Source organism: Styela clava, chromosome 5 (assembly GCF_964204865.1).
Source record: "Styela clava chromosome 5, kaStyClav1.hap1.2, whole genome shotgun sequence".
Classification (NCBI taxonomy): Eukaryota; Metazoa; Chordata; class Ascidiacea; order Stolidobranchia; family Styelidae; genus Styela; species Styela clava.
The window spans coordinates 23,661,252-23,689,052 of record NC_135254.1 but is presented as its reverse complement, the minus strand read 5'-3'; the positions used below and the strand labels follow the sequence as shown (position 1 = coordinate 23,689,052).

Below are 27,801 nucleotides of genomic sequence, written 5' to 3'. Positions count from 1 at the left end.
CTTTTTTGTTGAGACTTTTTTTGTTGTGGGAAAACCTACTACAGCATTATAAGAATAATTAAAATGTTGCATTCAAACGACCTAACAGCAACGATGACAACAATGCTATTGCTGCACTCAATCATTCAAATTCAAGTCATTTAATAATTATTTTCACTTAAAATGTTTGAATATTAAATAATAATGAGAGCCACAGGAAGAATAGTTAGCATAGTTGAGGCCGAGGTAGAGAATCACTGGTCTAGTTTATCTATATATTTAGTAAGCTTATGACACGGTCAAGTACGACATAAATTGGCTACATTATTAGAACTCCAATTAGTGTGACAAAAATATTTTATTCTTATATAAGAAGTATTTCCATTATAATGCAAATATATCATATCTAAACAGACATCATGCTACAACCCTATTTCATCATAGTTTGTGTTTTAGTAAAGCACATAAGCTTTTCCCTGGCAGCTAATGAAGTAATTCGTCGCAATACAAATTATGGCGTAATAGAAGGATTTGTTCGAGAATTTCCACCCTCAGTGACCATCGAGAAGTATTTTGGAATTCCGTATGCTGCACCTCCTGTTGGCGAAGGAAGATTGAGACCTCCTAGCCCGCACGAAACATGGTCGGATCCGTTAGATGCCAGTTCTTTCAAATCAGTGTGCCCCCAAATATCCACAATCAACGGTGAAGTATTAGGAGAAGAAGATTGTTTGTATTTGAATATTTACGTTCCTCGCAAGAACTACACATCTTCTGAGAAGCCCCTTGCTGTAATGGTTTGGATTCATGGAGGAGGATACATGTATGTCAACAGCGTATATTACCAGTAGAACGATCCAGGCTGGCATTAATAGGGCCTGGTTAATTTGAATTGCCTTTCCCCCTGAAAACTATCCTGCGCCCTAAATGAACCATATAATTATTTATATCGCCTTATATCAAAGAAGTGATCATTTGTTCGTACTACTGAATTTTTAAACACTATCGGCTTGTTTTAACAGGCGGGGGTCTGCGGACTTCTACGACGGCGAGTTAGCATGGTACGGTGATGTTATAGTAGTTACAATGAACTACCGATTGGGGGCTTTGGGATTTCTAAGTGCGGGTGAGTTTCACGTGTCTTAACTATTTCGATAGTTTTATTGTGAAACAATACACGCGAGTGGTCGCTTGTATTTTGAAGTAGCTTTATGCAGATACCAAAACAGAGCAGATATAAAAATAACAATTGTATCCCTCAAAATTCTGGAGGATTTTCTAATCTATTAAGAGGGAGAATGTGGCTCAATATCAGCACGTTCTCGAAATGCACGCTCAGACAGGGTATCAACATAATATTGTATATATTATTCGAGAAGGGCATACAAATTTGACCACGTGCATTTGTTCCAATATGAACAAAATTATAAAGAATTAATAACTAGCAAAGTGTTTGAAAGTTTGATATCGATTGCTGCATGGTAGATTTTAATATGACACACTATCATACTTCAAATACGTCGAAGAAGGTAAACAGAACAAGTAGGGATTTGTTCAAAAAGAATTGTTTCAAAACAGTTGTTTTAAATCGAGTTTTTTTTTTGCTTTTTCGTTCTAAATGGCTGTACTATTTGATTTTTTTGTATAAAATATGTTGAAGAAAAATGAATGTAAAAAATTGCCAAGCGCTTCCTTATTTGCAATAAATCCTTCAAAACGCCATAAATGTCGATAGAGGCTCATACACACCTTCTCAAGCTGTAGTTCAGTGGTTTGCGCAGTAAGACGCAACCGATAAGCCATTACGTTAAATACCTAACTTTCGATCGACAAGTCTTCGGTCTTAGACCGATATTCTCGTTTTGATTTTGATCGAAATGTCTCTCTGATATCTCGGATAAACATTCCGGTTAAAATCTTATGACTTTATTGAAGATACAAACATGGCAATAAATGTACGCAATAGAAGTAAAAGTCAAAATAAGAATCTTTACTTGCATTTTTGAAATTATAATTCCGGCTGCGTGTGCAGCTGCCAGAATGCAACGTTTCTGCGTAGTTTCGCGGCGATGCAGGGGGTTTTCAATAAAAAATACAAAAAGTACAAAAAAAAAATTGATTTAAAACAAGCCCTTGTTTTAAAACACGATGTTTTTTTTAGAATTGATAAAAAACAAAACCCTAAGAACAAGGAGTTGATAGTCGTCTCAAATAACGTAGAGTAGACAAGTTGTTTCGAATTGGGCCTCGGCCTTGAAGTTGTGTAAAGAAACTATTCACTTGGCTAACACAGACAGTACCCGAACTTATAACAGAACTATAATGTAAAAAATCTGAATTTTTTTGTCTTAACCCTAACCTGGTACACATACTACAGGAGTATATTTTTTTGGTTCGAATATTGACAATTTGGTAAAAATTGAAAATTTTATTAAGATAATTGAATTTTTTCTGATGGGGCCGCGGCCCATCAAGCTATGGGCCACGGCCCATGTGGCCCAATTAAATGGGCCGTGGCCCCGGCCCATGGGCCGTAGAGGAGTCACCACTCCTGTAGCGAATTTGTGTATCAGAGATCATGGGTAGCAAAATTTCAAGGCGAAAACTCGAATAAACAATATTCAGATGTGTCGATATCGAATAAGAATCGTATCAAAATAGTAAACGTAATCATAACAAACGTTTTCTACCTAAAACATAAAATAATGCGCCAACAATAATACAAAGCACGAAATTATTATTACAGGTGATGGGAAATCAACATCTAACATTGGATTTCTCGACCAGATTACTGCCTTGCAATGGATAAATGAGAACATAGAGAACTTTGACGGGGACAAGAATCGTATCACAATAATTGGTGAATCTTCGGGCGCGGCATCTACACAGCTCCATGCATTATCAGCATCTGCTCATACCAATCTTGACAAGCCACAATTATTCCACCGCATTATATCAGAAAGCGGAAGTGCTTTTTCCGATTTTGGGTTTGTTACCAACCCCAGCCAGAATGCACAATTTCTATTCGAACGATTAGCTTGTCCCACATACTCAACCACTCTCGCAGTTGAATGTATCCGAGAAAAAACTGCCGCTGAAATAATGGTAGCATCGATTGGACTTTCATTCGGACCAGTCGTTGATGGCGAAATTTTCCCTGCCACACCTCAGAACCTTTCTAATGACCAAGATATTATATCCAGACTACGCGGAAAATACGACTACATTGTAGGATTAAATTCATTTGATGCACTGGTATATTATTCACTACTTGACAATGTTACGGACGCAGATAATTTCAACGATTTTATCGAACAATTTCACGCAAAGGATTTTAGAGATCCAAGTAAAGTAAGTTTTATTTTTGCGAATATGCTCATATTTATCATGGCCATACTTTTCAAAGTCTTTTATAGGTTGTTTTCGATACAAAGGCTTGTAGTTTCTAACCAAACTTCAAAACTAGCAGGCAATTTCAATGTCATGGTTCAATTAACAATTGATGGCATTGATCTTTGTTTCTAAATTCTGTTCTCTGTATGTCGATTATCAACCAATAATTTCTTATTAATTTCCTAATTTTTCCAAATTTGACTTTTTGGAGTATCTATTACTTTCAGGAATCAATGTTAAATAAAATGGAATAAGTAAAGTGATTTCAGCGTCCTGTATGAGTTCGGATTGATTTTTTAAGATGAAATAGTAACAGAAAATAGTGGGAAAAAATTACCATTTTTTTTAATATTAACCTTTATTTCAATAACATTTATAATTTGTACAGATTGCAGATGCTGTATTTTTCAACTATGTTGATTGGACAGAACCCCTTCCCACCAATGCTGATGACTGGAAATGGCTCGCTATAAATGCCACAAGAGATTTTGATATTCTATCACCAACTGTAAATTTTTCAAATCTCGCTTCAGATGAAGATGGATTTAATTCTGATGTTTATCTTTATATATTTACTCCAAGGCCATCAGAAGCGATAGCCAACACAAAATGGGGTAATTACATAATTATGATTTAATTTAAGATTAATTTTTGTAAATGTTGATTTAAAGAATATTTCCATAATATATTTTCAGTACTAGTGAAAATGTGGCATAAATATCCTTTTTGCAAAATATCTACCATTTGATAGAACATAAAAAACCACTGCGAAAAATTTGATTCAAGTTTCAAACCTTAATCACATGCAATTGTTCAAAAATGATTGCATGTTAAATACCATGATTAGTACTCTAACCAGAGAATAAGAATTCTATGAAATAACTCGATGCTGCATTTGGGAATAGTATACTATTGACCGTTTTAAAATTCGAGCAATACTTACTTGCTATTTTGAAGCATATTCGCCTGATGAGCAATTTGATTGGGTAACTGGTGCTAGACATGCTGAAGAACTGGCATATGTGTTTGGTGTCCCAATGTCAACAACTGGTTCGACATTGGCAGAAGTAGAAGTTAGTCTTCAGATGACATCGTTTTGGGGAAACTTTGCAAGGACTGGGTGAGTTATCAGAAATGCAATAAATTGACTATTTCAGCAATAAGAAGCTTGTTGTTAGCATAATTTACCTTGTAAAATATCACAATTGTCTTATGTGGAAAAAAGCTCCATGTAACTAAGAACTGTGCAATTCAAAATTTCAAAATGGTAAAGCTTAGTTGTGAAGATGTAATGACTGATACCATTTTTAAACTATTTTCGTGCTATTGATTTCGATAATATGTATGTGATTTATAATAATTAAACTAGTCAAATATACTTTGCCTCTCTTGCTTTGATTATCTCAATAGGGTCAAGGCCATATCTTATCATTTTTATAATGAGTTGTTTGAGAACTCAACTTTTGCAGAGCAACCAAATGAAGAAAATTGTAACTAGCATGACAGCTAACATGTTTTTATAAATTGTGGGTGGTGACTGACTTCAACGCATTTAGGTCATATACCAAAATAAGTGCAGTGTAATTTAATATTTGGAAATCCAGCTCCATGCAACTAAGAACTGTGCAATTCAAATTTCAAAATGAGAAAATGGTAAAGCTTAGTTGTAAAGATGTAGTGACTGATACCATTTTTAAACTATTTTCCTATGAAACACCACCGAAAGTACAACTAAATCACTCTCCAAGAGCAAAATTTTACTGGAAAATGTAATTTTATAAACATGTCATCATGAAGTACAATGGGTTATATCAATTAAAGAATATATTATACAACAAGATGTATTCTTATCAGAAATTGTTTCAATAGAACTGAAACAATATTCTGATGTAGGCATTTGTCCTGACTTAGCAATAAATATATCCTAGATTACCCCACCGTTTGGACGATGCTTTGTACTAGTGGTTGAGTGCTATTGGATTCTAAAAATGGAAGATACCTGGTTTGACATAGCATACTTTTGACATAGCATACTTGACATAGCATACTTTTGACATAGCAACACCTACTAAAATTTATCCTCTTAGAAATCCAAATCTTGGTTCAAATCAATCAGCAACATTTTGGCCAAAGTATAACAAAGTCGATGAAAAATATATGGTGTTTGGTACTGATGATCCAACCTCAAACAATGTGACTAGAATAAATAATTACCTTGAGTCTGACAAAACAACTTTCTGGATAAATGAACTTCCTTTATATGGTGAAGGGGAAGGTCTAGATGTAAGTATTTTTGCACTATGTCATAGTTTAGTTTAGAATGGCTTATCCCTATTCAATGTTAGGCTCAGCTAGTAACTGAGCAAATCTAAATATTGAGTTCGAGTCTTATAAAATACTTAACATTTCATGTGTCTCATGCACATATTCTTATGCATAATTTATCTATTAACCATCAATAGCATTTGTACCAAATAACAAATTTTCTAATATTGATTAATACTCAAGAATCCACTTTCACTTTCAGGATAGTTACGAATTTCCTCAAGGCAATGTTACTTTGTTAGAAGATGCTGTAGTTGAAACAACTGGTGGTTTGGTCAAAGGTCTTCATTTACAGCGCGAGAAATATCTAATGGACAGATTCTTTGCAATTCCATATGGAACTCCACCTTTAGGTGATTTGAGGCAAGTAACCCTAATTGAAATAGTTCTAATCTTTTGTCGTATTTATATCAGCATGAATGTCAATGAATAAATATTGACCTTATCGTAAATTTTATTTCTCAGAAGATTTAAAACTGAAGCAGCTTATGTGTAGCGTGACTGTACTGCTTGATAATTTTATAAAAACAACAACCTGAAGTAATTTGCAAGTTATCGTAATCGGGCTATTGATTACAATAATATGTACCGGTATGTGATTTACAATAATTAAACTACCGGTAGTCAAATATACTTTGCTTCTCTTGCTTTGATTATCTTAATAGGGTCAAGGCCACATCTTATCATTTTCATAATGAGTTGTGTTTGAGTACTCAACTTTCGCAGAGCAACTAAATAAAAAAAAAATTGTAACTAATATGACAGCTAACATGTTTTTATAAATTGGCCAACTGTGGGTGGTGACTGACTTCAACGCCTTTAGGTCATATACCAAAATACGTGCAGTGTAATTTTTCATTTGAAAATTGATCTTTATTTTGGTTGACTAAAATAATAAGCTCCTTTATCTTTCTATGTCATCTTTTGGCAGAAATTGTTTTGGCTTAATGTGATTATATTCTGCAACACGAAGTCACCCTATCCAGACATGTTTCAGCACTTATCACTTTCTCATTTTGAATTTTTACTATACAAAATACCATTTGATTCGATAATGGATTTTACTTTACCAATAGAATATTTGTGTTATTCTAAGTTTTTGGGGTGCTGTGAATGCTTCCCTTTTAACGGGGCTGAGCAGGATTTTTTATACATTTCACTTTTCAATTCCTACTCTGTATCCCAGTTGTAGTTCACTTTTTGCTCTATGAAATTACATGTGAAAATTCACATTCATCATAAGCGCATCACAGAAACAAAAGAAACATGCGAAATTTACACGATAGCATGTATATAAATATACGAAACAACCGTAGTTATACCTGGCATGTCATTTTTACCTGCTTTTTTGATTTTAGATTTACACGACCCACGGCGCATCCGGGCTGGGAAGGTACTCTGAATTGTGATGATAGAAGTTCTGCAAAACAGTGGTTAAAAATATGCCCGCAAAGAAATGTAAGAGGAAACTCAAGAGTAGGACAAGAAGATTGTCTCGTATTAAATGTTTGGGTACCTGGAGGAGTGGAAGGTGAATTTTGCTAGTATTAGAGTATTGATCATAAGAATTATTATTTTATTGGGTAACTGTGCCTTAGATAAGCTCATAAAATAGCTCATCTTATAACCTTGCTGACAGTAGGATCCTAAATTGTCAATTAAATTGAAAGAGTACTGATAAAAGTGTTGCAAGTGATCATCTGTGTGCTGAGAGCTTTAGATTTACCCTTGTGACAAAGATGTCGATAGAGAACAGTTTATACAATGTTGAAACAATTCCAGTCTGATTGCCAATGAAATGCTCAGTTGGAAAACATTTCATAAAGCAGAATGAAGCGTTCACACTTAGCCGATCTTTGTAGATGACATTACTGATATTTTTTCAGTATAACAACTCATTTTAAATTATACTGTAATTATACTTGATGAATTTACCATGTGAACTCGATGTGAAACAAGCATATGTCCTACTTAACTACTTTCACTATCATTTAGGATTGAATTGAAGCGACTCAAGGTTTGTTGATTTTTACCAGATTTCATCGCTTTCAAGTAATTTATTTTCAATTCTTTAATTTAAATTGGAATAAATTTTTGTTCTAGCTGCAAAAGGTAGAAAGTTACCTGTTATGGCATGGATCTATGGTGGTGGCTTCCAGATTGGAACAAGCATTGGTTTCACATTTTTCTATGACATGGAAAGACTTGCAGCACAAGGCAATATCATTGGTGTCACTCTCAACTACCGCTTGACTTCCTTAGGTGAGACATTCTTAGAATATTATGTAGCTGGAGTTACATTACAGTAAGTAAAACTGATGAAGCCAATGAGAACCAAATGAGGTCCAATTAGGAATTATATAAAAGCAGAAAATTCTATTATATATACGGAACCCATTTTTTACACCCCAGCCCCAGACAATAGCGGAAACACTATTTATAAGTAAAAGGTTACATTAGAAAGATCTTGAATAGGTAAATATACATATTTAAACCTTGTTTGCAATTATATCCCTGCAATATTTTGCTGCTTTGTAACCGAATTTTAAATGTTTCTAGGATTTATGAGCACTGGTGATGAAAATTCCCCTGGTAATTATGGTTTGTTGGATCAAGCTTTGGCATTGCAGTGGATACAAGATAACATTGCTAATTTTGGAGGAGACCCAGAAAAAGTCACAATATTTGGTAAGTCAAAATGAACATTCTGCCATTTATTACCTTCATGAAACAATACTCTTTTTTATGTGACTATTTTATTATTTATTCAACCATATTCCAGGAGAGTCAGCTGGAGGAGTGGCAGTTTCTCTTCACATGTTGTCACCCATAAGCAAACCACTATTTTTACGTGGCATATCAGAAAGTGGACAGGCACCATCAGATTGGTCATTTGGAAAGAATCCATTGTCTCAAGCTGAAAGGCTTGCGCAGAGACTTGGTTGCCCGACTGATAACACTAAACTGTTGGTTGGATGTTTGAGGAGCGTACCGTTGCCATACCTTGTTTCAAATGTGAGTAATTGGTAAATAATTTTCTATTGTAATTATGCTTATAACAATTGTCACAAATACTCTGATTCAGAAAATCATTCATGATTAACTGTTGTCAAGAATTACACATAAATTTATTAGTAGTATGACTCAAAAGACCCAAAGGAATAATGTAGGATTTTAGGTATCAGCCCTCTGAAAGTCAACTTTTAGATGCTGTATTAGTCACATGTAGTATGCCAGTTGCTTCATACAAATCTTTTATAATACCAATATTGGATCAGCAATGCAAATTTCTGCAAATAAACACATGACAAGAGAATTTAGAAATGAAACATATTGATAAAAGCTTTATCATATACCGTAGTAAATGTAACTGCGGTAAGTCACTTCTAGTAATATTTCATAAACTACTTATATTTAATAATTCCATTTTTCACATTTCTCCAAGTCGGTTTCAATGAAGGAGCATAGTAATCAAAAACAAATTAGCACACAAAACGAATTCTGAAAAAACTTACAAAATGTTTGAAACATGTTGAAAAACATTTCATACTAAACTTGTGATACCACAGAAGTAGAATCCTCATATGTTTGAACAGTTCTCAAATATTTTGATATTCAAAATTTTTCTACATTATGAATAAAAATATCTTAACATTATTTTATTGAACAGAGTACTGGCATTGGATGGGGTGCAGTGGTTGACAATTATTTCTTGACTGATGATCCAACTACAATCCTTCATTTGTCAGCTGATAAAGATTATATGATGGGTTACAATAACATGGAAGGACATGGACAAATGTCTGGACTTTTTCCAAGATTAAATTTCTCCCCAGGTAGGTCAATAGCCTTAGATAAAATGAGAAAAACTATAAATTCTGATTTTGTTCACTTGATATTGGAAAATCCCATTAGAAAACATATGTGAAACTATTACAGTTGACTTCACTTATAGATAAGTGAGCTTGAGAGAATGGAAAAATTATGTTTAAGTTATACACAATCATTTTGAGCAATTGTCAGATTTTAATATTTAAATATTTCAAAACAATGCAGATCGACCAAATTCAGACATGGACAGGGATGATGTCAGAAGGGCGGCAAGACTGGCTTCCGCTAATAGTAATCATGTTATGGAGGCACTGGCTTTCAAGTTCATCGATTGGGAGGGTAGCAATAAACTTGACATGCATATATATAAAATAATTTCAGAATATAAAGTTTACTAACTTTATTTTGGTCAATTTAGTTCTAAGAATGTTTACCTCTCGGAATGGTGTATTTTGGCATTACATGAATAATGTACCTTTAACTTTGAATTTCTAAACTTGCTTGTGTGTGTTTTGTATCTTTGTATATAACGCACATGTATTGGAAAATCTAAGTGTTCAAATTAACTAATTACAGAAGGCCAGATAAATACATGAATGTCATGGATGGCCCAAAATTTTAACCTAAGTCACATTAGTAGTAGTCAAATTAGGAGTTAATTGAGTGGAATTTCCATTAATTCAAAAGCTGGTTCAATTATAATTATTTAAAAATAATTACTCTTTCACATTTTTACTTCCATTACATATTAACTCTTAGACACATTTCACAGTTGCTAAACAAGTTTGATTGATCTAATTATATTTTCAACTGCATAATTTAAGAGCCTGAATCGACATATCTTTGGCCTCGTCTTGCAATAACCGACTTGGGAACAGATCCATTCGTTTCTATTGGTGCTTATATTAATGCTAATGTGAGAGCAGAGACTAATAGGTTTGTTTTAGCAATATTTGTACTATGTATTTATTTTTAACTAATATAATTGTTCAAATCTGAGATAATGAATTACTTCAAATATTTTGAATTCAACCTCATAGTGAAAATTGAATAAAGGTGATGTAATTAAAAACGTCCAAAGACAGTGAACTTCAAGGAATTAAGGGTACTCTCGAAATATGTGAACCAAGATGGCGGCCAACAGAATGTAGTATGTGTACCAGGTTAGGGTTATGCCATAATTTCAGATACAAATACTACGGGAGTGACTTTGCTAGTCCTGAACTCATAAACAAACTAAAATAGAGAAAATTGGAATCAAATTATGGCCGAACCCTAACCTGGTATACATACTTTTGATACTTCGGGGAGGCCGAATTAAGTTTCTTGAATATTTCCATTTTCTTTCATTATTCATGTCTTATGAATATAAATTTGTTCAAAACTAATCAGTGTTTATTTAATTCAAAGCTGCAAATAAATTGTTTCAATTTTAGCACTGGAAGGTCATACAGATATATATTTGCTGAGTTGAGCAGAGTTCGACGCTTCCCATACTGGGTTGGATCAAATCATCTTAGAGAAATGTTTTATACATTTGGTCATCCCTTTGAAGTAAATATGTTTTTCTCTTTCATTTTTTGTGTTTAGTACTATAAATTTCAATGATACAGAAAGATGAGTCTCTTTTTTAAAAATATTTTATCTATTTACACATTTATATTATTGTGTCCCACCGTACTTTCTTAGAGATGAATATTATTCATAGTAGATGTTGATTTAATTTTCACATATGTGAAGAAATTATCCAGTGAAATAGGTAATACTAGTAGCTTAATCATATAATTAAACTACTGCATTGATATGAATTGCGTTATTTTAGGCAGATCGATTTAATGATACTGATAGGAAGTTGAGTCTGGCTATGATGACTTACTGGACAAATTTTGCATGGAGTGGGTAAGTCTAGGTATTATATACTTATATAAATATATAACATACACATACTTATATATTAAGTGTTTTAGTTTATCAAAGATCGATTATGAATTAATTTATTATCAACCTTAAACAAAGAGTAGAATTTGCTGAGTGGATTTGTTCTTAAATCCAAATTGGATTTAAAGATATATAATTGCAAATTTATTTTGTCTAATAAAATTCAACAGAAGCATTTTTGAAATTACTCTTTGGTCGATATTATTTGGTGTAACAAGTCATCATATTTTAACCATTGGCAATGCTTCAAATCATCATATTAAAACATTTTCAATCTCGTCGTTTTTTTTTATATTTTAGAGATCCAAGTTATCCAAATCAAGCAGATATTCCAATTGAATGGCCTGAATATACACTAGACAGTAAATATACTATATGGTTGAATACAAGCATGTTTCAAGATCCTAATCTTTATTTATTGAGTAATTACAGGCAAGTTTAATAATTGAAGTTTTATATAATTTGACAAAATATATAGACACATATTTTGAGATGATTGACACACTTGATCTACTACAGTATTATTTTATACTCGATATGCTACTGCCACAACAATGTTAAAATTAGGCAATTCAATCACTGTAAGGCCTAAGGGTAATTGTAAACAAACAGTAAAAAGGATTCTGTTTTGGTTTACCATGCATTTTCAATTAACGTTTGGTCACTATTATTAGTATCTCTGAAAGCAACCAATGGTTTTTGCAGGGGTGATGTGTTACATATGTGGAGGGAGATACAATACAAAATGAGATATTTGCCTCTAACAACTTGCCCAACAAAACTATTAACTGCTGATGATAAAAAATCTATTGAAGAACTGAAGAAAGTTACGAGTGCAATAGAGGTTTCTAATTTGTTTAGAAATATAGCCAGCTAGATTTTATTGAATAATTATTCACATTTTTTGTTTGAGGTTGTTATTTCCTTTGTTTTGTAGATACCAGAAGTGAGGGCTACCAGTTGCCCAAATCAACAGCTAATTCGAAGCACAACATCAGGGTGTGTAGAAGGTTATGAGCAAGATTGGAATGGTCATGCCATTGAAAGATATCTTGGTGTGCCATATGCAGAACCACCTGTTGGTAAGTTACAATACAATCTACACTATAGTATCCACTATCTATACTATAGCACAGTGTTTCCCAACCTGTGCGTCGATATCTAAAATTGGGTTGCCTAAAAATTTCTTGGGTCGTAATTGCTTTTATTTTCTAGTAAATTTTATTGTTTATTTTATATTTGTATTGAAGTGTTGCTCAATAATAATTGTATATGTAGGAAGTATCCCAGCATAGAAAATTGTCATCTGCTGTTATTAGTCAGTCAGTTAACTTTGTGACCATTTTAGGCAAAAGCATTGAAGGAAGGGTTAGCATTTGAGCATGGAATTTGAGCGTATCCCCAGGCGCCAGATTTTATAAAATTAATTCTCTAAAATATTTGATCATCATCATCAAGTTTATTTTTTTCCAACCAGTAAAAAATAAGTAAATAGCACAGGCACAAATTACAAGAAAATAGTACACAGTTTTACTGGGGAAGGGAAGTCGTGGGGAACCAAAAATGGTTATCGAGCAGCGACACCCGAAGTACCACTGTTAATATTTGATGAACAATAAATAAGGTGAACACTAAACACAATAAATAAGGTGAACACTAAACGCAATAAATAAAGTGAACACTAAAAACAAATACGTTAAGATATTGTTTACAGGGGGGGGGATTCTTTTTACAATTTGAATGTTAGAGGGCTGTTTTTCTAATTAGGCACTAGTTGCAGAATTTGTTATTATATGAGGGAAATTGTTATCAAAGTGATTTGAGATTTGGGCAAAAATTATAGAGCATGGACATAGCAGCAATACGATAATAATATGACTTGAATACGTAAGGAAATAAACATAGTCGTCTTTTTTCATCTATCCATAGTCATCAAGTAGATGAATTTTTAATCGCTTACTGAATGTTGCAAGTGAGTTTTCTTTAATATTAGACGGACTTTTTTCCCAATTTATAATGCCTTCTGTTTTGAGCGTTTTTTTTGTTAATGGAAAAGAACATCGAGGCATGAAATAAGTCCTTTTTGTAACACTCCTTGTGGCATGGCTATGGATGGTTGAAATTTTTGTAAAAAAGTTATGAAATATAGGGGGTAGCATATGATTTTCGAAGCGATACATAAATTTGGCAATTTCAGAAAGATAGATATCTTTCAGTTGTAATACTCCACACTGCTTGTATAAGAGTGAGTTATGAACATGCTGTGATTCTGCAGATAGCATGCAGCGAATTGCTTTGTTATGCAAAATTACTAGTGGTTTTATCGTAGTTTTATTAGTTCCTCCCCAACTTATAATGCCATATTTCAGATGAGAGGATATGAGACTATAGTATACAATTTTTAATGCGTTTTGAATCGCTTGAAAAAAGGTTGGGAACCACTGCTATAACACACCAGTTCTCAACCAGTGGCCATGGTTCAGCTAATAAATTTTTGCAAAAATCTTTTGTTTTTTTCTTAAAGTTGCTCCCTTACATAAAAAAGTTGACGAGTCACAGAATTGTTGTGCAACAGAGATGGGCCACAATGGAAGAAAGGTTGAGAACCACTGCTATAGCACCTTTTGTTTAAAAATTCCGTTTTGCTAGTTGATACAGTGAGAATTGTTTGAACAAAACCACTATACCCAATATTTCTCAATTCAGGTAGCCTTCGTTTTTCGAATCCTGCTAATAAATCTTCATGGAGTGAGACATTGCCAGTTAAGGACTTCAGTAAGATTTGCCCTCAAGGAATCAGTTTTGATGATACTAGAATGGATGAGGATTGTTTATATCTATCAATTTATGTTCCATCTCAAAATTCTTCATCTGTGACTTCTCTTTCTGTCATGGTATGGTTACATGGAGGTGGACATCAGAGTAATGATGGTATGGGATCATATCAAGGTGAGAATTGAATAACACATTTTTATCAAAATCCATCCAGTTTCTTCTGTTTATACTAAATATAATATAACATATTAAAATGTTTATTCATCTTTCAAAAATACTTTGTGGATTCACTTTTGTATGTCAGCATTTAGTCAGACAATAAGTCCACATTTGCAATGAACCTAGCAAATGTAAGTTTTACTTTAAAACCCTGATGACGAAATAACTTATTGTCCAAAATATTTCTTCTTTATTTATGAAACAAGATGGCAAAAGTAAGACTTCAAGATACCATTGACAAGCTAATAAGAAGTTATAAATTATTTGTTGAGAAACTGTTAAATACTGAATAATGTGATATTGTATTTATCATAAACATATGACAACACTATTCTACTTGTAATATATTTTCAGGGGATATTCTTGCGGCACTTGGTAATGTGATTGTCGTGACAGTCAACTATAGACTTGGGACCCTGGGATTTTTATCTACTGATGATAGCGCAGCTCGAGGAAATTTTGGACTTTTAGATCAACAATTTGCAATAAAATGGGTCAAACACAACATAGCAAATTTTGGAGGAGATCCAAGTAGGTTACATATGATGTAGAATATTTTGCTGGTTTATCTCTAATATCCAGTCATGCACACATAAACTTTCTATTAGATCAAATAACAATTGCTGGTCAGTCAACTGGTGGACAAGATGTTTTGCTGCAAACTCTCAGTCCAATGAATGATGAACTAGGTATCAAAGGAGCTATATTAGAAAGTCCTGCGATATTACCCTATGATGATATGTTACAACTTCAATCAACATTAAGGTAGTAAAATTGCTAAAAATATATCATTATTTACAACTATTACTATTAGATAAAGAGTGTACAGTTAGACAAAAGGATAGTACATGAAAACTGATACCTAAGTAGAAAAAAAATCACTTTTTATGCTTTGTTCATACTACTGCTTTGTGATATACAAATCTACGTTGTACATTAAATCAGTGATTCCCAATTAGTTTTAATATATTCCTCTCTTTGCCAATTTCAAGGTCCTTATTCCTCCTACAAAATGAACACATCAAAAACAAATTTTTTATTAATCCTGATGTAGATTTTGTAGAAAACTCATGGCTTTTTTGTGCCATCTCTGCATAAAAACTCCATATTATTTTGTAGTTCAATCTTTATTAATCGATTCCTACATATTGATATGTCTCGCACTCTGGATATGTGAAAGACAGAGTAAAATTTTCTTTCCAAAAATAATAAATAATTTCTCCTTTGAATTGCTCCATCGCATCAATGACTTTTTTGATGCCATAATAAGAGTCTATCTTGTAGTCTATTGAAAGTTATGATAATTGACAAGCTATTTTGAACTGAATAGAAAGTTATTAACTATTTGTCTCTTGTGTGTTTTCAAAATTTTTAACTCTAATTTAATTGCTATTGAATATTTTAATCATTTCACGCTCAGTCTGGCAGAGGAAGCATCATGTGATACAACAAATGGGAATGAAGAAATAGTAAATTGTTTAAGACAATTGAGTGTCAGTGACTTGATGGCAGCACAACAAAGGGCTGGAGTTGCATTTACTCCAACAGTGGATGAAATTTTCATGCCAGTACACCCAAGGGAGGCTGCAGTTGAAAGTCGTGTTATTCAGTACAAGTATCTTCTAGGTGAACATCATTATCCTATTCAATTCAATTTTTCTCACATAGCCAGTTCATTTATTTTGTCTGTATCCTGAGAAGTTAAAATAGCCAGGCTAAAACAGATTCAAATACATATTTTGAGTAAGAAACATGGGAAGAATTTTCATGTTGAACCATATTATTATCTGAACTTGCTGAACTAACTTGTATCTGAAATTTTAGGTGCCAATGATGGCGATGGGAGCATAGGCTGGGTGACAATCAGAAATGTCAATAATGAAGCTGGTTACACCGAATTCATCAACAACAGATTTCTTGATACTTATGGCTGGAGAACAACTTCTATCAGTGAACAATATGGACATTACGAAGACTTGCAATTTTTTAATGATGATCAGGTTTGAGTTTTAAAGTGTAAATTCATTTTACTTGCAAATCAGAAAATTGTCATTATTATGCATACATAAAGGAAGCAACTATAATGCAATAATATTACTCATAACTAGCAAAATATACTCTTCATACTGTTAATTTCTCACTTAACCATATACAACCTACACATAGGTTCTTAACCTTTTTTGCATATTTTACCCCTTTACCAAACAAGATCACAAAATTTACCCCCAAAACATCTTTAGGTTATGATTTATTAAAAAAAATCGCCAAACAAAGACGAACCGAAGAACTCGGGACTAAACAGAAAGGTTTGGGTAGAAAGCTGCATCAGTTCACTTTCAGAACTTTCAGACAAAAAAAAGAAGATTTAATGCGATGGCTGCCCTTGTTTGTTGGCAACCAGATTTTCAATGTCTGGTGAAATAGCAGACAATGCGCAGCGTATATCTGAGAGACGACATCGAGTCAGTTCCGTGCTTTAGATTTAATAGTGAGCAACGCAGACAATCCGCACACGCACAGGTAAGTAGTAGAAACACTAGAAAAGGGAACAATAATCTTCAGGGCATTACTACCCAGTCTTGGATAGGAACGTTGCATTTTAACCCAAAACTCTTCTAGGTTGCAGGTGCGAAATTGATCTCCAGCAAAAGAATCGTTTCTTAACTCTATAAATTCTTCTTGAATTACTTGAGGAACATCCTCCACTTCACATATAAAAGGATTTCTTGCTAATCTCAACAAAATGCTGGAAGTGTTGATCTCGGGAAAATATCGTTCGAATTCCTTCTGCAGGTTTTGTAAGTGGCAAATAATGTCCTGCTTTAAAAGTTGTTAAAAACCATCCCTAATTATGTCATTCAAGCGGGGAAATGATGTAAAGTCATCGTTTGTTACTCGTTGGCTCCAAAGTTTGAGCTTTGCCATAAATGCATTGATGGCATCAGTATGTTTGATCGTGTTACTTTCTGGACCTTGCAGTTTCTTGTTAAGCTGATTTAATGCTTCGAATATGTCGGCAAGATAAGCTAAGTATGTAGCAAATCCGTCTTTACTGAATGCAAACAAAAGATCATCTTTTTGTTGCGCAACCAAAAACAACTTTACTTCTTCTTTTAATTCAAAAGCACGGGAAAGCATGTTTCCCTTTGACAGCCAACGTACTTGCGTATGATATAAAAGTGTGGTATGGTCGGCATCCATATCTTTACAAAGCTTGCGGAAGAGTCTTGTGCTGAGCGCTGAACTTTTCACATAATTAACGACCTTGATTACGACAGAATAGTTGGAATAGTTTTGGAGACAAGGGCCGCTTTGTGAATCATACAATGAGTTCCTTGAATTTCTGGATTTTTCTGCTCTATGAGGGAAACTAATCCAGATTTTGCACCAATCATGGCAGGAGCACCATCAGTACATACCCCAACAAGCTTACTCCAACTTAAACCAGTATTGGTAAAAAAATCATCCAACACTTGAAAAACATCCGCTGCCTTTGATGTTGTTTCCAAAGGTTGGCAGAAGAGAAATTCTTCAATAATCATTCCACCATCAACATATCTGGCATACACAAGCAGTTGTGATAGATTGGAAACATCTGTACTTTCGTTAAGTTGAAGGGCAAAAACAGGGGAGGAGTCAATCTTCGAAATAACCTTGCTCTTAATATTGTCAGACATTTCATTGATTCTGGATTTTATTGTGTCGTTCGACAGCGAAATTTGTTTCATTGTTTGAGATGCTTTCTCTCCAAGCATCAACTTCACACTTTCCAATATACAGGGTTTCAGGAGGGTTTCACCGATTGTATGTGCTTTCTTAGCTTTTGCCACATGCAGAGCAATGACAAAAGATGCATGTACAGCAGTATTGTTAGTCTGCCAAAAAAAGCCGGATTTGTCCAGTTTTTGACTTTTTAGACAGGACAATCTTGACTCAAAAAAAGACCGATTTTTTCTCTTCATGCTTGGATGAGCATTCGCTAGGTGCTGTTTTAGTGGGGCGGGTTTCATGGTGCTGTTTGAAAAAGTTTTCATGTACAGAACACACTGGGGGATATGAAGACCATCCCGAATGAGATACGTAAAACCAAAATCTAAACAAACGTCCTGATAATTTCTCTTTTTTTGTGACATTCTTTTCAAACAAATTTGAGTGTGTAACTTTTGTGACTAAGTAAATAGTTAAAATAACAAAGAACTCGGCTTGGTTTTCAATTTTGGCTGAAATGCGGTATAGGCCTACTATCATGGTACAAGGACGATTTGAGTTAAATAACTCGATTTGAGTTAAATAACTCAAATATCGGCGGTAACGGTACAAGGACTGTCATAACTTTTCTAGACCCTGAGACAATTCAGTTCATCATGAATTGAGAACTGATTCGGATCCTTACTGTATTACCAGACCAGGAGTCTAGTGCCCGATATTATGTACCGGTACAAGGACTGTAATAGCTTTTTCGGGTCCTCTGACAATTCAGTTTAACGTAAATTGAAATTTGAATTGCGAACTGATCCTAATCATTTCCGTATTACCAGATCAGGTACCGCAACTTGGTATAGTGTCGTCATAAAAAATTTCCCATCTAAAACAAAGGATCCGCTGATATGCGTTTTCGGAACCTCTACAAATTGCGCTAATGTTTATGACATCACAATATATAAAAATAATAGCCTACTAGCGACAAATACAACTCGAAACTTACCGATACCACAACGTTTCTTGACACAAAACAAGCAAATATATGTGATTTTTGTTTAGTCAATATATTTTTCCACAATAACAAAATTTACCCCCTAGAATAAAGGAATTTACCCCCAGGGGTAAATTTACCCCAGGTTAAGAAATGCTGACCTACACTGTTCTCAAAAGTTTCTGTACTACGTATGGTAATTAGTAGTGGAATGGTTTTTGAATTTCAAACATTGTCTATGTCTTTTGTATTTTCAATATGCAGAAAATTCAGAAAAGTCTGTTGCAACTATTTGCTGATGAAATGTTTATTTTTCCAACACATAAATATGCATTGGATTACTCAGAGTTTGGAGCCGATGTTTATTTCTACTATTTTACTTATCCTCATTCAATGTAAGAAAATTTGTTTTCTATTAATTTTTTCGTTTGTTATTAAAATTGAAATTTTTATTTACAATAAATTAAAAAGTAGAAAATAACGTCGTAAAGCGGTAATTTCACTCTATTTATTATCACTATGTTATAGTCCTTACCAGCTGGTTGTTTCCCAAAGATAAATTTAAATCTTTGGAATACTTGCCACATCATTAATCTTAATAAGTATGTAAATCTTGGGGCATGTTTAGAAATGTAAATTATCCGGTGTAAGTTTTTTTATGGGCTTGATCCAAGATTTGAGTTTGTGCATCATCATAGAATGTATCAGAATTGAGAGTATGGTCAGTTATAATCTTCTTCAATGATATTTTATACATTGCAACTTTTCATGTAAACAGGGGTCCTCTTCCATCATGGGCTGGAGCACCACACAGTGCAGAAGTCGATTTTGTATTTGGTCGAGTGATAGATGATGATACGGAAGAAGAAACTGTTAAAGAGTTGAGTAGAAATATGATTGGATACTGGACAAATTTTATAAAAACTGGGTAAATATACTTATTATGCTAGGAATAAAAACCATTGATTCTAGAACTTATTGTGGTGATGTAATATATATGCTTTATAGCCTGCTCATCAACATGGCTGCTCATGCTAGACAAAATTTATCAAGCTGAAAGTTTTCATACTAATTTTTACTACTACTTTTATTCTTAAATTTGATAGGCTTCTTTGGATGAACTTGGATAATTTTCGATTAACAACTGTTAACATATCAAAATCTTTTGGAAGTATTAAAATGCATTGGAGTATTATTAATTTTTACTGAATCTTGTTAACATTAATGTCCATGCAAACTAACACAAAACAATCATTCTTCAAGAGATCCAAACCTAAATGATGCCGGTGTGACCCTTCCTGAATGGACAGAATTTAAAAAACTTGCAACAAATAGAAATTACATGAGATTGGATATTGGAAATTTGACTTATGCTGCCAATAATTTACGGCCAACATGGGATGCATTCTGGAATGATTACATGCCAAGACAAAGTGTGTATTGTGAAGACAATACAGTGCAGGTGATCAGCGTTAAAATGGCTTTGTGGTATCACTTGTACTTTTCATATTTAGTAAGAAATAAATATATTAACTTTGAAAATCGAAACACAATTTATTAATGTAAAATTGTTAGCAAATACCAAAGACAAGTATTTTAGATTGAAAACATTGTTAAATAATCATATTCCTGATGATAAGATTTAAAAAAAAGGAATTTACAAATTTCATCTGTTTTTTTAAGAAATAGGAAGAAGAAAAATATAATAGAAATTCTGTAGAATGGTTTTCGACCTTGACTATGAATTTTTAAAACATAAATGGAGAATTAAAATATACCTATAACATATTGTCAATACTGTTGTGGGTTTATTTCATCTGCAGAATTATTTGCTACCTTTTCTCTAATTTCAATTTTCAGTTATCCTTTATTTACAATTCGTATTTAATACTAGAAAAATAATTTGATGATCTTTCTTCGTCTCTGTATTTGTTAGGTTACAACAACTTTACCACCACCTATTACCAACCCCACTGAACCTGAAGTCGTTACAAGTTTGGGTCATATTAGGGGGAGGCGTATGATAAATGAGCATTTTGATGTCCATCAATTCCTTGGTATTCCATATGCTAAACCACCATTAGAGGAGTTAAGATTTGCAAAAACAGAAAAACCAACAGGTGACATATTTATCAATAAATTGAAATTGGATAATTCACATAACTGTAACTGACTTTCTGTACTCTAAAGACTACTAACAAACAATAAGAGTTATTGAGACTAGTTGAATTGAATAAAATACCAGCTACTTCATCATAGGCAGAAAACCATATGGTGAACCATGGCCCAGACTTATCTGGTTACAACTATGGAGTCCGATTTCAGTTAATTTCATTTCATGAATGTAGTAGGTGCAGGAAGGAGTAAATGACAAGCAGATACGCACAACCATTCTTTCATTCTCCATTGACAGTAAACTTAGTACAGAAAGCCATCCATCAAGCCAGAAGTCAAAATTTCAATTTCAGAGAATTCATTCGATCCATCTTATGGTATCTGACTTGTATAAATTATAAATTGTATGTTTTGCAATAGAATGGGCAACAACACTAGATGCTACAAATCCCAAGCTTCCATGTCTTCAGTTTAATGACAAAAACAATATCATTGGATCAGAAGATTGTTTATATCTCGATGTATACATGCCATCTGGAATTATTGGGAGTCAGTACTTTATATTGTTGATGAATTTAGCATATTATGTTGAACCTCAGTTTTCAAAATTTACCTTAACCCTTTTACAGTGATGTTACTTAATTAACAGCTTTGATAGTAATGTCACCTTTATTATGCCATAGAAATTCTGTATGGTATTTCATTAATTTCAGTTGTTATTGACCATATTATTGTATATACACATTATAATATTTGTTTATAGTATTCTAATATGTTATGCAATGAATCCTGCATTTCATTCAACTTCACCAAGTCTGTAAGTCAATACATCTGGAGTAATGCAAGTTTATTAAGGAAGGCTTGTCAATATGTTAAAATCCAAATGAGTTTCTTTTACTTATAGCCAATTCCCATTCAATGCCAATTATGGTATGGATACATGGAGATGCAGATGCAAAGCCAGGAAAGGCAGGAGGAAGTTTTTGGTCTGGTGGTGGTAGTCCTGGAACCAGAGAAAATGCAATTGATCCATCATATATGGTATCTTTTGGGAATGTTGTCATTATACGACCCAACTACCGCCTTGGTGTGATGGGATTCCTTTCAACTGAAGATGATGTCATGAAAGGAAATTATGGATTGTGGGATCTTAAAACTGTTATAGAATGGACATTCGACAATGCTCATAATTTTGGAGCTGATCCAAACAAATTGACATTGTTTGGACAGGGGTCTGGTGCTGCAGCAGCAGAGATATTGGTGGGCTCCTTTGCATAACAATTTTCAAAAACCATTGATATTTGTTCCTGACCCAAATTTTTTCGAGAATAAATTTAGTAAAATCTTGTGACCCAGGGGTACACTCGAATGCTAAATGTATGTGGCTACAAAATCAATTTACAAATCTAAAACAATCATCTTTACATAACATTTATTTCATCATACATTACTGCAGAGTGAAAAAGCTGCACTTGTTTGACATGAGCGAGTTTTTGAAATTGTGGCTTGGCTTTACTTACCGTATTTATTCGATTATAACGCGCAAAATTTTGAACTGAATTTTAGGCAAAAATCAATGCTGCGCGTTATACACGAGGTCTGAGAAATGCGGTATTGAAAATGTGGTTTTGAACATCTGAAACGTGTGTGCGCTCGCGCATGCACATTCCAATGCAGGACGATTTCGTGCAAGCACACGCACATGCGACAGCTCAGCGTGCGTTTGACATTCGTGCTAGCGTTCGATTTCGTGCAAGCACACGCACATGCGACAGCTCAGCATGCGTTTGACATTCCCGCTGCGTTGAGAATATTTATTTGCCATTATCGTACTGTACTGTAGATACCCATTATATATTACCCATTATCTATTATGGCAAGACAAAAACGTTCTGCATATAGGGCTGCATTCAAACTGGAGGTTGTTGATTATGCGGAAACTGTGAGTTGTTACCTCATGTGCTTACCAGTAGTTAGTAGAGAAAAAATAAAAAAAAGAATTTTATACCAATTTTCATTCAAAATTTAAAGGTGCGCGTTATACACGAGTGCGCGTTATAATTGAATAAATACGGTAAGCAAAATACATGTTGCCATGTTTATACCCTGTGGTACTTCCCACTATACAATTACTGTTGAGCAACATTTCAATTCCAAAATGGAAAATTAACCAAAAAAATTAAATAACTTTCAAGTTTTTGTTGAAAAAACAAGTGATCCAATAAGATTATCTGACGACTCAGCTTGCTGTCGCATGGGTTGGGGAACACTGAACTGGTGCACTGGTTTCCAACCGTTATGACCTGGCGGACTGGTAACATCACATAAAATGACCTCCCAACAAAATACTGAAATTAACGAAACAGAAAATAATAATCTTCTGTGGTACACTAGTAATTTACATAAATTGACAATAATACCATCATATGCATATATGCACTATGCACCAAGGCTGTTATATTGATTTCATTATAATGGCATCCGCTACTTTAGTCAGGATTAGATGAAAACGGAACCCTCGAAAGATTTGAAACATGATAAATTGTGACATAGTAAAGGATACTTGGTCTTATCCCTAAATTTTCTTAAAAAAATTTTCAACTATTTATATGTTTTCAAAAATAATTACTTGCATACGCATGTAGCCTTAATTGCTTGCAAGCCATTTTGAAAATTCTGGTGTGATCTGTAGGTTTTTACTCAATTTCAGCAGCGTTTCTTGTTTGAAATATCAGACCCAATTATTCTTGTATCAGCTTTAACTTTATTCCAGTTACTATTTAACAGGGATCTCTTCCATCTACTTCATCATATGTGAAAAGAGTTATAAGTCAAAGTGGATCTGCATTTTCACCTTGGGCATTTTGTGACCACAGCAATTCATGTGGCCAAACTACCATTGACGTAGCAGCATCCGTTGGATGTGGAAACGTTGATTTGAGTGAAGATATCCTCCAATGTTTACAAACAACAGATGCTGTAAATATTATGAATGCAGTACCTTTGATTCAAATTGATGGTAGCAGTGATCACGACTTCAACTTGTGGGGAATGTGGAGAATGAGAAAAGATGATGATTTGATTCCTGTAGTGGACTTACAGCAGTTGTTTGCTAACAGCTCTGACTTTGACTATCTGGCTGGGACAACAAGTCATGAGTTTTATTATTATTTGAAGGTGAGATTATGATACTTCAAATTATGTGGTAATCAATGTTGACAAATTGTTATTATCATAAAAAATATGTTCGAAGGTTCGTTTGGGTATTGCTTTTTACATACCGTAATCATGTCTGCAGAAATTATAATTTATGTTACAATTCATGCCGATTTTTGGATTTGAATGGATTGCATGGTAGAACTTGCGCCCATAAAAGTTCACATTTTTTATAATTACTGTTATGCTAATTGACAATCTCACCATATTTTTCAGGCTGCATATCCCAATATATCTATAGTGCAGCAAAATGATGGTGTTCTTGGCACTGCAGTTTCAGATACGCACAGATTTTTATATGGAAATTCTTTTGATGTATGGTCGCAAGAAACTTATGCAACTCTTTTGCATTCTTATACACCATGGCAAGACCCAAATAATGAAGAACTGTTGCAACAATCTGCTGTGGAATATTACAGCGATTTTATGTTTAAAGTCTCATCTTCAAAAGCAATTGCTGAAATAGCAAGGCAAGATATTACATGTAACTAAGTTCTACATCATGAGAAAACACTGGTGAAAACACCATTTTTATAATTAAAATTGCTTACTTGAAACGATATAAAGGTAATATTGTGAAGAAGTAATGCAAGATTTATGACTTGCAGTTCAGCAATATAAAGAAAATTGGCAAACATTCATTCACGATAACACTGTACAAGTTTAAAACATTTACGTAAAGTGAATACTATACGGAGAAGTAGAAATGTATAAAACATGACAAATCACTTTTACGAAGTGCATAAAATTCAAATTCTGTCTATATTCCAACCCGGTTTAATCTCCCAAGGCTCCAATCATTGCCTTGTTTTCAAACACACAGGACAACAAGCAAAAAGGTATATCAATACCTTTTGACAAGAAACTTGAAAATGGAAACATCTTGGATTGGTGGCTGCCATGGTGATGATGTAATTTATGAATTTGGAATTCCGATCACATCACCAGATATTTATTCAGACGAAGACAGAAAATTTAGCCAAGCTATTATATCACGATGGACAAATTTTGCGTGGTCTGGGTAAAGATTATTTTTACCATGTGTATGAGTACTATTATGTATTGTAAGTTGTAGGTTAGTCAACTTTGCCATTATGCAGATTGTTTATTTTTAAGTTGTAGTCTAACTGCTTACATCTGGCATTGTAGACAGCAAAAGTTTGCAATGTATCATTCTAAAATTGCTCAATAGTAGCATTTCCTGGTGCAAAATAGATAAGTGGTTGGTACAGATATATTATGCTGCTCACAGCATAACTTTCGATCAAATCTAAATTATTCGCACATGGCAGCACCTTACGATATTACTTTTGCCAAAGTAAACTGAAGTTTTGATTTTACCTGATTCATTCACAACTTCTAGCGATCCAAACACAGCCTACTCTACCACAAAATGGAGACATTATTTGCCAGACTCAACAAATTATATCGAATTAGACTTGGGGAGAAGTTTGAGAAGACAAAAGAACTTGAATGCCGAAAAAAACGCGCTTTGGAATGATGTTGTGCCTATGTTTCCACAGGGTACATAACTATTTTGATCATACAGTTATTGTTTTCGTCTTTATTTCACTTTTATTTGAATCCCTCTAATTTTAACAGATTCGCCATCTCTTCCGACTGCATCTGCCACCACCGAATCCATGAATCCACCAACAGAAAAACCACCAACTGAAGCTCCACCGCCAGAAAATTGTGAAGAATTGGGGGTCCCACCCATAGGAGAAGGACTTGGTCTAAATTTGACTCCAGTGGAGGCAGACACTGCTATATATGTAATGTTCAGTGTGTGCTTAAGCTTGGGTACTATACTAATACTGCTTGTGTTATTTTGGTTTATTAAAAGTCGCAGAGCAGTGGAGAAAAGTAAAGCCAAAGTTCCTGAAAACGGTGGGAAAGTGAATGGTGCCTATGCTCATAGTGGTACGAAAGTATCTGATAATGAGAAAGTTGTATCTTCTTTGTGATCTAATTATGTTTTTCATCTTTATATATTCTTTAGCTATAATGAGTGTTAATTCTGTTTTGTACCAATTTTTCATAACCATTGAGATTAAGCTTTGTATTTTTTGCCAAATGTTGTTATGGATCAATTAAACTTCATCTTAGTTAATAATAACTGTGTGATCGCATCGCCAGGGCGTTGGAGTTTTTTTGTTTTGGGTTTTATTTTTTATGGGGGAAGATATGTTAAGTACAGATGTAATTGGAAGGACGTATTGATATCTGTGGAAACATCTGATATTTTACCCATATTCAACGATATCACACTAGCTGTCTAAATACCAGTATATATATAAATGTTTATACTCGGCAATTGGAAACTTTCATACGTCGTCGAAAATTATGGCTGTTTTACCCAATATCCTGGCTATTAATGAACCACAGATAGTGATGTAAGCTCATATTATGCAGTTTAGTATTGCTTGGTCCGTCTGTAATAGGTAATACCAGATGCTTCTTTCGATTCTGCATGTACTATGTGCAGAAAAAAGCATGTCGAACACAAATGATTTTTCATCTCGCGAACTTCAGTTCGGCAGCAAGGACGGATGCCTTTCCGCATATAATCATTTCTAATAATTAATAATCAGTAATTAAGTCCTATTTCATTATAACGTCTTCCATTTCTATCCCATAGCCACCGACGAGCAGGCCCGTTTCTGCCAGCGTCCTGTATTCCAACGTGTTTACAGGAAGTGCGTGAAAATTCTCACGAATTTGTGGGCATTTGTTTAACGACGTTTTCAATTTCCTATTAAATGTACCATTACAACGACTCGAGTAGTCGATCGCGTCTGATGTTGAGTGAATTTAATAACATACCCCAAAAATTTGTGGAACATGTGCCAAATACGATATATACATACAGTATTTGAGTATGACAAGCTAATTGGATCGTATTAATACGTATCAAATGAAGGTTTCGCCGTAAATGGCGTGCGTTTTGACTGAAAAACGATCCTGCAATGAATTCTGCAGTATGCGAAAGTTATAGTCTTGCTCAAAGAGTATAGTGGTAAATTTTATTCGCAACGGTAGTGACATTAAAATTCAGAATGCCTAATTAATTTTTATTCCAAGCGAACGACGAATCGGACTTGGAGGAAATTTTAAATTAGATACTATAGTTTGAGCAGTCATGTAACATTTATGGTTAGAGAAATTTCATTTTTCCCTGTTTAGATAATATATGTATATAGATACTTGCAGTTATCTGCATGTCGTCACGCTAATAACCGAATTGCGTAAGTCATTTTTAGCAGTTTTGAGTTTTGAACTTCTAATGATATTGTTATGCCATTGGGAGTCAATAA

At 33.9% G+C, this 27,801-nt stretch overlaps 1 protein-coding gene across 1 annotated transcript; it reads left to right on the top strand.

The window, feature by feature from the left end:
• Positions 1-397: 397 nt before the first annotated feature.
• Positions 398-26,634, top strand: LOC120344729 (uncharacterized). The gene is made up of 35 exons (XM_039414041.2): positions 398-802; positions 1,002-1,105; positions 2,726-3,330; positions 3,761-3,986; positions 4,330-4,492; positions 5,460-5,655; positions 5,900-6,060; positions 7,056-7,228; positions 7,801-7,959; positions 8,257-8,385; positions 8,480-8,712; positions 9,368-9,533; positions 9,754-9,867; positions 10,353-10,464; positions 10,965-11,082; positions 11,351-11,427; positions 11,767-11,898; positions 12,172-12,310; positions 12,404-12,548; positions 14,173-14,415; positions 14,815-14,991; positions 15,069-15,225; positions 15,881-16,086; positions 16,285-16,460; positions 19,418-19,548; positions 19,932-20,081; positions 20,417-20,615; positions 21,090-21,273; positions 21,689-21,817; positions 22,173-22,528; positions 24,056-24,445; positions 24,701-24,954; positions 25,308-25,505; positions 25,848-26,008; positions 26,087-26,634. Exons 1-35 carry the CDS (start codon positions 399-401, stop codon positions 26,449-26,451), a joined length of 7,032 nt encoding a protein of 2,343 aa, XP_039269975.2. The 5' UTR covers position 398; the 3' UTR covers positions 26,452-26,634.
• Positions 26,635-27,801: the final 1,167 nt, after the last annotated feature.